This window comes from Nelumbo nucifera, chromosome 8 (assembly GCF_055504915.1).
Source record: "Nelumbo nucifera cultivar China Antique chromosome 8, China Antique-T2T, whole genome shotgun sequence".
NCBI classification, from domain to species: domain Eukaryota; kingdom Viridiplantae; phylum Streptophyta; class Magnoliopsida; order Proteales; family Nelumbonaceae; genus Nelumbo; species Nelumbo nucifera.
The window spans coordinates 15,529,738-15,542,817 of NC_142656.1; the positions used below are offsets into that span (position 1 = coordinate 15,529,738).

The 13,080-nt window shown below is 38.3% G+C and overlaps 1 protein-coding gene across 1 annotated transcript; it reads left to right on the plus strand.

The window, feature by feature from the left end:
* The first annotated feature begins 7,110 nt into the window (after positions 1–7,110).
* On the plus strand, positions 7,111–11,920 carry LOC104592485 (Ubiquitin-like superfamily protein). Its single transcript, XM_010251872.2, has 5 exons — positions 7,111–7,585; positions 7,717–7,816; positions 8,039–8,138; positions 10,997–11,088; positions 11,407–11,920. Exons 1-5 carry the CDS (start codon positions 7,408–7,410, stop codon positions 11,699–11,701), a joined length of 765 nt encoding a protein of 254 aa, XP_010250174.1. The 5' UTR covers positions 7,111–7,407; the 3' UTR covers positions 11,702–11,920.
* The last annotated feature ends 1,160 nt before the right edge of the window (positions 11,921–13,080 follow it).

Here is a 13,080-nt window from a genome sequence, read left to right on the forward strand (position 1 = left end):
TACGAAGTATAAAGTCAGATGCATGGTGTATAACAACGATGGTGAAGTGTCTTTCTTGTCTCCACAAACTGACAAGTGACTCTAGCCTAATTGCCCTACATGATTGAAACATAACCCATTTCCAAAAGTTCTCATGCTTAATGTTATTAATTACTGCATTTAAACGAGAGAGAGAGAGAGAGAGTTCATTATCTTCCAAACACACATAAAATAATGAAACATGCTCTAGAGACCCCCGAAAGTAGAAGGGAGAAGAGAACCACATGAACTATAATGTCATTTGTTCTCAACAATTGATATACAAATCAGAAAGTATTAATGCTTTTCTTATTAGTTAAATTAGTAAAGAAAGAAAATAAAAGAAAAAGAAGTTTCAACTTGGCCCAACAATAAAAGAAAAGTGTTAACAGTAGGAGTAAAACATGGGTGTCGCTTTGTCTGCCCCTTAACTAAGATATTTTTGACCTCCCTTTTCTCTGAGAAATATAGAGCATTGAGAGTGAGAGGGAGAAGTAGAGAGTTATAGGATCTGGTGAGGAAAGAAGAAGAAGAAGAAGATAAGAGAAGAGAAATGGTTTAGGCCCTTTAGGGCGTGAGGGAATCTGTTTGGGTGGTAGCACGCGAACTGAGCCACCCAAATCATGAGAGAGACTTATAATTCGGTTTAATTTGGAGGGCACCCCTTATTTTTTTTTGCCCTACAGTCCACACCACGCTTTTAAAAGGGGCTTTTGCCCTTCCCTAAAATCTTGAAAGAGAAGGGTAAGTGACCCTTTAAAAAAACAAAGGATGCAGAGATGAAGTAATTAGGGGCAGCAACCCAAGGTGTATGTCCCCCTGTGCAGGCCCAAGGCAGGGCTCTTTTAGCGCCGGTGTCTCCGCTTTGGGTTGGCGATTTGAAGAGTGAAGGAGAGCCACGTACCTTCCGAAACTTCTTTCTAGACAATCCTTGGCTGACATTCTGCGTTCCTGTTCCCAAGATTCCCTTCCTCTCTACTTCTCTCTCTCCATCAATCTGACTATTTTCACAACTTCATGTAAGATTCTTGTTTTCTTTTTGACAAAACTTTCAACGTCGCATAGACAGTGCACAGAAGATGGATTGCTGGCATGGGTTCTCTACCAAACTGCATGTCTTTAATTCTTCTGCTTAATATATACAAAACTATGCAGAGACTAGAGAGAGATAAGGAATATATATTAAAATTATTCAGTTAACATAGAACTTCAATTCGCCTGATGAATCCCATCGCCAGGAGACAGAGAAGTCGCACATCAAATCTAACCATGTGGCTAAAAACCCATTTTCGATCTAGCAATAATACTTAAGAATCTTGATCTGGGTTGCAGGAATTGTCTACCAATTAATTAATTGATACACACACAAATAATTAAAAGGGCTATTATCTTCATAAATATCAAACACAGTTTCTATTAGGTCTAACATCATGGGAACCCAAGAGCTAGCTACTCACCAAAAACTCAAACAAATCCGAACAGTTCTAAATATTGTAAACTACTTTGGTTTCCAACCGGCTACAAATAATAATCCACACAGAAGTCCTGATCTATAAAGGTAACATATAAGTGATGAAGATAACTACTATGTACTGTATCTGAATATGTATAATGTAAGTAATTGTAGTTGTAGAGATCAAACAAGTAAACGTGAGCTTAGAGAAGGATTAAAATAATTGAAAGATGGGTACGAGCAAAAAGGGTCGTTTGGGTTTTTGGTGGAGAATATTGCAGGTGCATGCGCAAGAGAGGGAGTTGAGTTTATGAGTACAAGCTAAGCATGACACACGTTAAAGTAAGTTGCTCCCCTTGACATCATTCCACTCACCTTCTCCTCCTTACCATCCCGAGGCAACCCAACCCCATTATACATTCTCTCCCCCCTCGCCCCCTTCTTCCCCACACTTACACTGATGATCAGCTTCACCTCTCTCTCTCTCTCCTCCATACTCTTTGCACCTCTTCGATCTCCTCTTGATGCAGACACATTTCCATCTCATGTCCACATCTCTTGCTTCACTAACAATCCAGATACATTACATACCAATATACCTCCACTCTCTTCGTCGTCGACAGCTCTTCTGGTTGTCTTTGTCACTGTCATCAGCTGCTTCCATGAAATCTCAAATGAGAGAATCACTGAAAGCACCCAATGCTGCAATATAAACAAGAATGCCAGATTATGTCTCATGGTCATGATCATCGCCATTTCCATCGCTAGCACTGTTACCGGTTTACCACTTCAATGTGCACGTAGTGCAAAGTTAAGCTGTATCTCAATTAGTCAATCTGTGTCTGTGTGCTTCTCTTACTTTTATTAACTGGACCAGATAAATGGTCATCAATTGCGGCTAAGCTTTGTTTGTTTGCTTCTGGGTCGAGGGATACTCAACCCTAAGCTACCACAGCATCAACAGTATGGCAGCCAATGTCCACTGATCTTCTTCATCACTGAGAATCGTCCCTCGTCCCTCTCCCTTATTGTACGTTGTACCTGAATTATATATATCCTAAGACAAAACCATCATGATTCAGGTTTCCACTTCACCACTACAATCCAACCACCACCACACCAAGTCACTAACGCCACCACCTCCTATTCCACCAAGCTATAACTTTTCCTTAGTGATAATTCTAATTATAATCCCGTTGTCGTTTCAGGCGACATGGGTCCTGTTTGAGATATATTCTTTATTCCTTCTGTTTTCCATCTTTCCTTAAGTCAGTATCGATCCCATGATGCGATACTCACAACCCCACAATCTATTTGTGCACATGATTCAGATCCCATGTTTCATATAAGAGCGGCTTTCTTCTTCCTTTCAATCCTGGGAGCTAGGTTGGTTGATGTTGGGAAAGCGATGTTGGTGAGGTTCAATCCGAAGACTGATTTACACTTGAACTGTGGAAACGATCTCAGATTGAGCCGCGCCAATATCACTTTCTGTACAGGCCTTAAGCGGATTACTCCTCTTATCTTCATCTTCAGCTTCAGCTTCTTCTATGTCTGATCATAACCTGTCTGTCTATCTACCTATCTTCTCATATTCTCCTTTGCATAATGTTCTGTATATGATATTATTCTTCGCTTCTGACACAAAACTTTTATTTTATTTGTGGAATTAGCTTCGTAAGGACAAAAGGCATTGATGGGTAGACTCCTGTTTTATTATTATAAGAAATCTCTTCTGTCTATTGCCAACAGTTTTTTGAACCCTTACATTGAACATGCTACCGTTTTGCAGGTAAAAGGCAGGTTACTTCCCCCATTAGTTAGGAAAGACAGGTTTGTTATTCTAAATGCATGCAACATGAGTTTCAATGAGAACTTCCATGATTTTTTATGTTGATAAACCAGGTTGACACAGATTCTCTCTTTTTGTCTTGAACTTCTGCAACTAGATATCTATATATACCAAGAGTATGAACAGCCAAAACTAATCTAAATGGGAAAGATGCATGATGAGCATCAAAGCGGAATACACTAATTAAATGGGGATTCTCTATTTCTTTCATTGATTGCTTGTATTATTTATTGTTAGACCAAACTACAATCTATTCTTTAGTAAAAACATCAGAACTCTCGAGCATCAAGAACAAGGAGAAGGAAGATATTCCAATAAAGAGAAGAACAAACTTCTATTTATCACTCTTCTGGTATGCTTTGTTCATAGATGAAATAATAACCATGGCTAAGCTTGTTATTTGATTCTTATCTTCTTTTCTTTTGTTGAAGGCAGGGATTGGTTCATTTAACCTGTTTCCTCATCAAGCAAGTAACTAGATACTTTAAAATACGGAAATACAGGATATATGATCAAGTGATAAGCATTAATTCTTACAACAGAGCTTTTCATGTATAAGCAATCTGGTTATCTATTTAGGGCCTTTGTTTCAGCATCTTATACATACTTTATATTGTTTTTCAGTATGTGCCAGCAGTGTTTATTCTTTGCTGAACAAATATGTTTCTTTTATTCTGTTGTTCTGTGTAACTTGAATTATTGCAGGAGTTTGACTTTGGAAATGTGGGTGACCTAAAATTGTTCCAGAGAATAAGACGATTTTAACTTTCAAACTGGAGACAGCAACGGTATTCTGTATTCAGAAAAGATGATGTCCCAAATTCAAGAGAGATATAGAAAAGAGAAAATGGAATCAAGATGTATTACTAAGCTGGAATCTGTATGAAACTATCTGTATTTTATAATCTCTTTTCCTCATCGGTGTAATTAATAAAGTTATCAGAATGTTATCAGATGAGTTTCGCACCCGTAAAACGCAACACCTTCCCAACTTTCTCAGTTGGATCATTCAGGAGTTGCATTTTAAGTGAAGAAACCAAAATCCTGGTTCCTGGAGAAGAAATTATACATATTTCCTGCTCTTCTCAATTTCATTGCGAGTTATTGGCACCTTAACCTATCATTCTTACCAATATACCACAGCTGCATATGTTCATCAATGGTGGTAAAATTATCTGCAGTCTCTCTCTCCCTCAACCCCCTCTCTTCCTGTGTGTGTGAACAAGTCCTTTTGCTTAAGATATTGAATGTTGGGACTTTGTGATTATGTTTGAAAAGATGATTGGCAGGAACTATGAATGGTTTGTCCATTTTGAGGAATGCTCATGATGATGATGTACTGGAGAGGACCTCCATTTCTATATTGGGTACTCCAGGACAATTGAGGACCCACCAAGAAGCAGTTTCTATAAGATATGCTCACCTGAATGTTTACCTGAACACAGCTGATCCTACTTCTGTAAATAACTCTTATAGACGTGTATGCATCCTTTTTGTCTCCCATAATAAGAACTACACTACTGTTGTAAATTCCCATGAATCCATTTTATTTTCTTCATCTTCATGCATTTTCTGTCTGCTTCTTATTTGTCAGTCTTGGGCATTTACATTACTTTCCTCCCTTATCTTTCAACTGTTGGAGAAACCAATCTGCACTGACTGGATATCAGCTATCTTCTACAATCTATACTGTATTCAATAATTCTCATTTTTAATGAACAAAGAACAATATGAGTCATTTTATCATGGACAAATAATGGGTTAAATGCTCATATGGGCCTTCTTGACTCAGTTAGATAGAAATATAATTAAGGCCGACCTACCCTTCAGAATGTTCAAAAAGCACGGGATTTTACTTAAAACTTGTTTAATTTCGTTAGCTAAAATAATTCAAACCAGGATATTACTGATATAAGGTCATACACAAATTAGATAAATAAGATTGTGAATCATTGAAATAACATTTATCCACATTCAGCTATAAATCAGATGAAGTCCAAGTACTAATGTAGTAATGTGTGATGATGATCCTTTGATCAATATGATATTTAATCAGCAGTGGGCAAGTTATGGGCCCAATTAGATGATAAAATGAGTTTTCGGATCATAATAGTTATTAAGGTGATTCTCTCCAAAATAAGTTATAATTGCTATTTAATCCAATGTCCATTTCTGCTTGAGTTAGGTCCACCTTTTGTGCTTACCCAAGGCTCTCAACATGGTTACATCCATCAGTTGAAGTTTAGAGTTGGGTTCAGACTTCAGACCCAAATCATTCATATAACTAGGGCTGTCATGGGGCAGGTCTGACCCGATGAATCCGGGACTGAACCGATTGCATCGGTTCTGGTTCTTTTTTTTTTTGTCCCAATTATTATTGGTTCAGGACTGGTTCTGCCCTGTCCCAAACCGATACATATATATTAAATACATAATATATTAATTAAATTTATATGCAATATTTAATTTCTAAATGTCCAAAAGGATCATTTCACTAAGTTTTTTTTCCAGTTGCTTCTTCTTCTGGCAGGGAACCATCGGATCAGACCCGATAGACCCAAGAAGCGGTCGGTCGATTCTGGATCTAAAATTACAGACCCTGATTTGGTTCCAGGACTTTGATATTTCTTATCGGTTCAGACTGGTTCTATCTTATCCCGACTCATATCCGATCCGTTGACAATCCTACTTCCTACATATAAGCAAAGTACATTTAGATCCACTTCAATGGGCCCATTTTTTTATATCAATGGGCCAATTAAAAACACCCACTTGAGCAAATATTTTTCCAACAATGACAGTTTCGAAATCACCTCTGCGCCCCACAAACGCCCTACGTGCACATCTCAACGTGCATTGGGAACATCTCCCACACGGTTGGGATATGCTGTGGGGCGCAGATGTGAATTCGACAATTTCCTCAGAAAATAAAATATGGGGTGGGGAGGCCCTCTACCACTGGCACACTCCTCCAGTTTTGTATGTACTTGGGCGATAGCTGACATGTCCGAAGCCCAGCCCAGTACAACGACACAGACCCACCCAGAGAATCTGCCAAACCCATGGCCCATTTATGTAATGATAACTCATTCTTGAAGTTAGAGCAGACTCAGGTTGATACATCAAGTCCTTGTTTGGTAATAGCAATCCCTGAAAAAGTAAAGTTCTGACTTATCTCGAAATCCAATCAGGGATGACCAACTCATATCACAAGTCATCTTTTAACCATCAGATTTTCATCAGATGGCAAGAATACATTCCGATCCAATGACAAAAGAGATGAGGTATCAGGTAGTGCCCTCTTTTATTTGGAGAAGAAAAGGTGAACTGAAAACCCATATGCTAGGCTGGGCCTGATGGCTCGTTCAGTTAAAAGCCCAGACCAGCCCATGTACGAGATATAGCCGTTGGTCCCCTGGCAAATCAAAAAGCATGAGAAGACAAAAAACAAAAACCGGAGAGAATCCAGGCGTACGTACAGCCGAAACCTATCACTAACCGTCGCCGTTTTCTAAGCCAATCCAATTTAACGGAAAAAGAAAACAGCTGAAATGACTGAATTGAATGGACTTACAATTTTGTCTTTTAGTGAATAAAGTCTGAAATTAAATTGCCCAGAAGGCCCAGAACATCTGGAATAAGTAATTCAGTTCAGCCAGTTCAGCCGTTATAAAAAACAACAGTTAAAGAGAAATAGAGAATGTTGGAGTTGGATTCGGATTCTCTCTCTCTCAGTCCCAGAAGGCCCAGAACAAACATCTCCTATCTGTCATTTCGTTTGCTTCTCTGGAAGAACAATTCTTTCTTCTTCTACCCATCTCTGCTTCGTCGACACAGAACCTCAGAAACACGAAAAAGCAAAACAGAATCCGGAACCCAAAAAGAAAAAGCAAACCCTAACCCAAGCCAAAACCCCGCCAAAAGCGATGCGTGTTGTTCTCCCTCAGGAATCTCCGTCAAGGCCTGTGAATGCTGCATGGTCACCTTTCATGAAACCAGAGAATAGAAGAGAATTTTGAGAAGCTTGTGTTGTTGGGTTTGATAGAGGAGAGAGTGGTTGGTTGGGTTCTGTTGATTTGATGCGATGTTAACCATTGAATGCGATGGTAAACCTAGGCTTTCGGATGAGAGGCCTCTAGGTGGTAGGCAGCTGTTCTCGCCTCTGCTCCACGATGGACTACCCCGCCGGAGCTTTACGTACCAAAAGCTCCCTCAGCAGCTCTTTAAGCTCACTATTCTCAAACTGGATGGTTCGTGCTTTGGTAATTGCAGTTACCTGTATAACTTTGTCTCTGCATTTTTTTTTCCTTTTTGAATGGATGGGATCGTGCATTCGCATTTGGTTTGGATATTCAGTGTGGACACTGTTTGGGTTTTGACTGCAATGCTGCAGATGTTGAAGTTGCGAGAATGGCTTCTGTAGCGGAACTTAAACAGGCGATAGAGGATGTTTTCAGTGTGTCTCCAAAGGAAGAACATAGCAGGATATCTTGGTAAGCTCATCGCCATTTCAATCACATTGTAAAGTTATGATCTTAATATAATCCTTGGATGGAAAATAACGAGAGATGAAAAGGGAAATTGATTTAGCATTGAGTTAGTTCCCTGATTTTTCTTATTACCTGAAGCAGAAAAGGAAAGCTGAACCGTATATTGATTTGATAGTTAAATGGCCCAGTTATAGGAATTATTTCCTTTTAAACTTGTCGATGCAGGTCTCATGTCTGGGGCCATTTCTGCCTATGCTTTGAAGGTCAGAAGTTAATCAATGACAAAGCATATCTCCGGAATTTTGGCATAAAGGATGGTGACCAGGTGTGCATAGGTCTTATTTATTCCTTTTATGGATCTGCTGTGCATTAGTGTGAACTTTTCATTCTGTTTTCTGGATGATTAATGATTCGCACTAGTGAATGTAGCATACCCACTCTTTTTCAACAGAAATAGCAAAAAACTTATTCACGATCTTACATGTAAACATCCATAGAAATTTAAATATTGGCAGGCATGCATCCTAGGTGCATATATTTGTGCTACCAGATTCTGTTGTCACACTCTTGGTGAATGATGACCTTCTTTCCTTTGTACCCTTGACCAGGTGTGCATTGTTCTGATTTATTCCTTTTATGGATCTGCAGTGCACTAGTGTGAACTTTTCATTCTGTTTGCAGGAAGATTCATGATTCTCACTAGTGATGTAGCATTTCCATCCTTTTTCAACAGAAATAGCTAAAAGAACTTGTTCATGATCTTACAAGTAAACATCCATAGAGATTTATATATGACAGGCATGCGGTGTATATATTTGTGCTACCAGGTTCTGTTGTCACACTCTCACCCTTCTTTGCCAAACATTAATGGGTAAAATATGTATGTACACCGAAAGGCATGCACAAGTAAAAGAGTTCACGTCTGCTGCTGTGGCCTTGGTTGCAGCACTTCCTTGCAATCCACCTATAAAACATGGACATGCCAGCAATTATTTTAAATACAAAATAACAAATAATCTGTTTTTTTTTTTTTGTTTAACTGCTGGCAGATCATTAGGTATTTTAAATTTAAAACATTTGCTGGCATGCCACCTTTTATTAGGGAATTAGAATAACTATTGCAATCATGGTCGCAGAAGATGTGTTCTCAAGCAAAAACAATATTACAGCAGTACAATTTACAAAAGAAGTTTCTTGATTTATCAGAGTGTCAATTTTATTCTGAAAACATGGATAGAACACTCAACTATTACAACTTGCCTTCAAATGATGTTGACTCAAACTAATCCACTAGTCATAATTAGTTATCATTACTTAGTATTGTGTGTTTTCATTGATCAAATGGTGTCCAAATACTTCTCACTTTTTAATATAATTAAGTCTTAAAAAATACTGAACTAGGACGCATGGCATCTAATAACCTGAACCCAGCAGCTTAGGTTTACCCATCATGAGCTCAATCCTAACCAAAAGTTGGTGCACATAAAGCCTTCTCCTTCTCTATCCCTACTTTTTAATTTACTAAATGTGCCTGTTATTATACAGTGGGGTGTCAGGATGATCTTTGAGTGGAATAGTTTTCCATGGGAAACTTGGAGTTATTGACTTAGTACTGGTCTGATGGTATCTTGATCTCATATGTGGGGGCAAATACAGATGCCCAACTGCTGTTCTATTGGTTGGATGCGATTTTTCAAGAATGGTCATGTGAAAGGTGGTAGACATGTATTTTTTGAACATTGTGTTGGTTTTGCTCTGTAACTTTTTTTGTCTGTTGCCCTTATTTCTGGTTATTCTGGTTATACCATCTCTCCCCCTTGTAGTAGCTGGATCTACAAGTTTTCCAAGTTAAATTTCAATGGAAAAGGCATGCCTGACACAGGTTATGCTTTTCATCTGTAGAGGAATAACTGTTCCTAAATGTGGTACCCATTCATGTAGCGAGGAGTCCTAGTGGTTGAGGATGAAGTTCCCTCTTTGATTTTTTGTCATGTCGAGAGTTTCTATTGGCATCCCATATCTCCCTTTTAGGATGAAGTGGATTCTCTAATTTCGTTTGGTGGTTTAAAACATAGTTTTCAAGGTGCCAAGACAAAGCTAGGCGATAGGGGAGTGCCTTGTTGCCTAGTTGCTTAGGTGGGCATCTAGGCATCACCTAGGAATGAGTTTTTTAAAATAAAAAAAATATAAATCCTAGGGTAATAAGCAGTATTCTTTAACTAATAATTACCATAATCCTCAAAAGATGGGAAACCAACATGTGAGAAGAAAAATAAGAAAGGAAAGAAAACATACAAAACATAGGGGCTGAGCCCTTGTTTTGGGTCCTAGGAAGAAGATGATGATGATGATGAAGAAGTCCTATTGATTGTTCTTGTGTGTGAATTGGATAAAATCTTCAAGTTACTTCTACTTATCAATTCAGGTTTTAAAGTTTTAAAGGGTTGAAGACTATAGGGCCAATGCGCCGTTTGATAACAAATGAACAGAAAAGCTTATTACTTTGTCTTTTAGTGAATAAGTTTTTAAAGAGGTTGTAGGTTCCTTAATGGCTGAAACTGAAATTGGATTGATCACCGTACCCTTGAGAGTTTTATTATTTATTTTATTAGCTAAAAGACAAAGCAGTAAGTCTTTCAGTTCAGCAACTTCAGTCATTATCAAATAGCCCCTATGTCACTAACTTGTGTGTCGACTGAACCCAAACAAGAAAATAATAAAACAAAAAATAATACTAGTACTATAAGCCTACAATATGAATAATTTAGTCTAATAATATCTATTGTACTACTATTAATTACATAAAAAAATATAAAAACATTATGTGCTATCTTGCATATAAATATTATGCGTTTGGGCAATGCAACCCTCCAAGAGAGTTTTCTCTTCTTTAAATGTTTTAGATAGCTTATATTGTTAAGGATCCATTTCTGTTCTATGGAAAACCAACTCTCTTTCTGTTGTCTTGATGAATTGGCAAGTCTTTTGAGTCGATTCCCTTTTTGGGTTTCTTATGCTTGGGAATGTTCCTTGTTCTCTTGCTTTCTATGCTTTAACTCTTCTTGATGCCTTATCTCTTGTTTGGTTTTGGGGATGCATGAGATGACTAAAACATGTTTCCTATAACTGTCACGTTTCCTGTATCTTGAACCTGGCTGATCTTTCTTGTTTTGGTGCTTGCAGCTTCATTTTATCCGGCATTTGTCAATTAATTATCGCCCAATGAAGAGACGATCTAAACATCACATTTCTGCTTGTGAAGGGCACACCACCAGGTAAGGACCTGTCCTGTTCATTCAGCTGCTCTGAAAATTAATGTCAAGTCTGGTCATCTGCAGTCGGGCTACTGGTTTCAGAGTAAACTGATACCAAAAGGCCTTTATTACCAATCCAGCCCCATTAACAAGTCCCCCTTTATACCAATTTGTAAAGCTAAAATCACATGATAATATGTAGCTGGTTGCATCACCTGTTTGGGTTCTTTATATGTTCGATGCTTCTGGCCTCCTCACATATTCTCTGCTTATTTTTACCGAAACTCATTAGATCCTGTGAATGCCAAAACCTTATAACTAAAAAATGAATTTGTATAGGTCGTCACCAGGGTTAAATGCCCCCGAGGATAAAGAACAACATGTGGATGATGATGACCATGATGATAAAGGTTGCAATGACAACGAGGAGAATGACAAAAATAATCAATATGAAGATGACGAGGGGCAATATCTCATCGGACATTCAGAATTGAAGTTAGCTCACTTTTTGAGGGGATGGCTCTCTTATTCAAGATTGAGGTATTCTGGGAGAAAAAGGACACAAGGGAAAACTCACCCTAGACGGTTTGTAATACAGTTCTTAAATTTTGGGGCAAAGGCAACATGGCCCTAAAGGTAAAAATCCACTTCAAGGAGACAAATGAAAGGAAGTTGGTTCCAAAAAGATCATGCTACTGATCCATAAACAGGCACAACAATTCAAATGTTGTTGAACTGATTCTGGACATGTCTAAGCTTTCAAAATCAAAAAGATGTTCTCTTCAAGGGCTCTCAGAAGTGCATTTCTGATGCAGAATTTTCTGTTAGCACATGAGGATTAGTTCATTGTTAGTTAGCTTTGCTCTGTCCATTTGTCATGGATGGCTTACTTTCTTGATTGAACCTAAATTTTTACTGCAATCCAAGGAGATTGCACACTATCGGTAGTTCTCCTACATCTAAATGACTCAAAACAGTTAGATGGTAATCAATTCCAAGTAATGAAGCATCAAAGCTACTGATTTTCTAATTACTAACCCATACTGCTTTGTTTGGTTTCTTGGAAAATAAGTGAGAAAGGGAAAGAACTGAAAATGCTCTCAAGGCAGCCTAAGTGGTGCGCAGAGATTGTTCTGGACCTTCTGGGCCAGCATATTGAATCCAATTAGACCTGACAATCGGGGGTTTGAATCGGTTTAAGTCATGGAAAGAATTTGCATTAATCCAACCATTTTTCTTATATACTACCAAAAAAAACCAATTTTCTTATATATTCCATTACTTGCAACTTGCAAACTGGTTTCATGAATTTTGAATTTTTTGAAGGTCTACTCATTTTCCAAATCCAAAGATCATGCCTGCACCACTTTTTGAACATTAGTTTTCAGTTTAGAAAAATAGAGGATGGGGATCCACTATTTTTACACTGCTTTTTGTGCTCATGAACATTTTATATTGCTTTAGGCTCAGGTTTCGGGTCAGGCCCGTTCAAATTTTGGCAATAGATCAACCTTAGCCCGACTCATGAACAAGTCTAAATCCCAAGTGTCAACTTATTTAGGGTGGAATGGAGTGCTCAACAAAGTGCAGAAGCTCCCAATGAAGTGCCCAACAAAGTCAAAATCAATTTGGATGGATTGGATGGACCAATAAGACATTTAATTGGACCAATGCAGACTTAATGGTCCAAAGTATTTATTGGATGGATTGGACCTGGTCCATCTGTAATGGATTTATATTGGATTGAGTTGGATTGAACCAATATCTGGTCCAAAATATTACAATTACACACACACACACACACACACAATTAGGGGTGGGTTGGGTTGGGTTGAAGGTCAACCGAGCCCCAACCTTAAAGGCTTAAACCTCGAGCTCAAGCCTGGTCCAATCCGAGGTTAAGCCCAAATTTATTAACACAGGCTCAATCCAAGCTTAACCCCAACACAATTTGGGTTAGGTTCAAGCTCGGGCTAGGCTGTTTGGGTTATTTAAGCTTGGATAGGTTTGAAA

Bases quoted from the DNA above. Each gene is read 5' to 3' on its own strand.
- LOC104592485 (XM_010251872.2), top strand. From the start codon at position 7,408: ATGTTAACCATTGAATGCGATGGTAAACCTAGGCTTTCGGATGAGAGG. The intron at 7,817-8,038 runs GTAAGCTCATCG...TTGTCGATGCAG, and splicing joins GAACATAGCAGGATATCTTG to GTCTCATGTCTGGGGCCATT. The intron at 8,139-10,996 runs GTGTGCATAGGT...TGGTGCTTGCAG, and splicing joins GCATAAAGGATGGTGACCAG to CTTCATTTTATCCGGCATTT.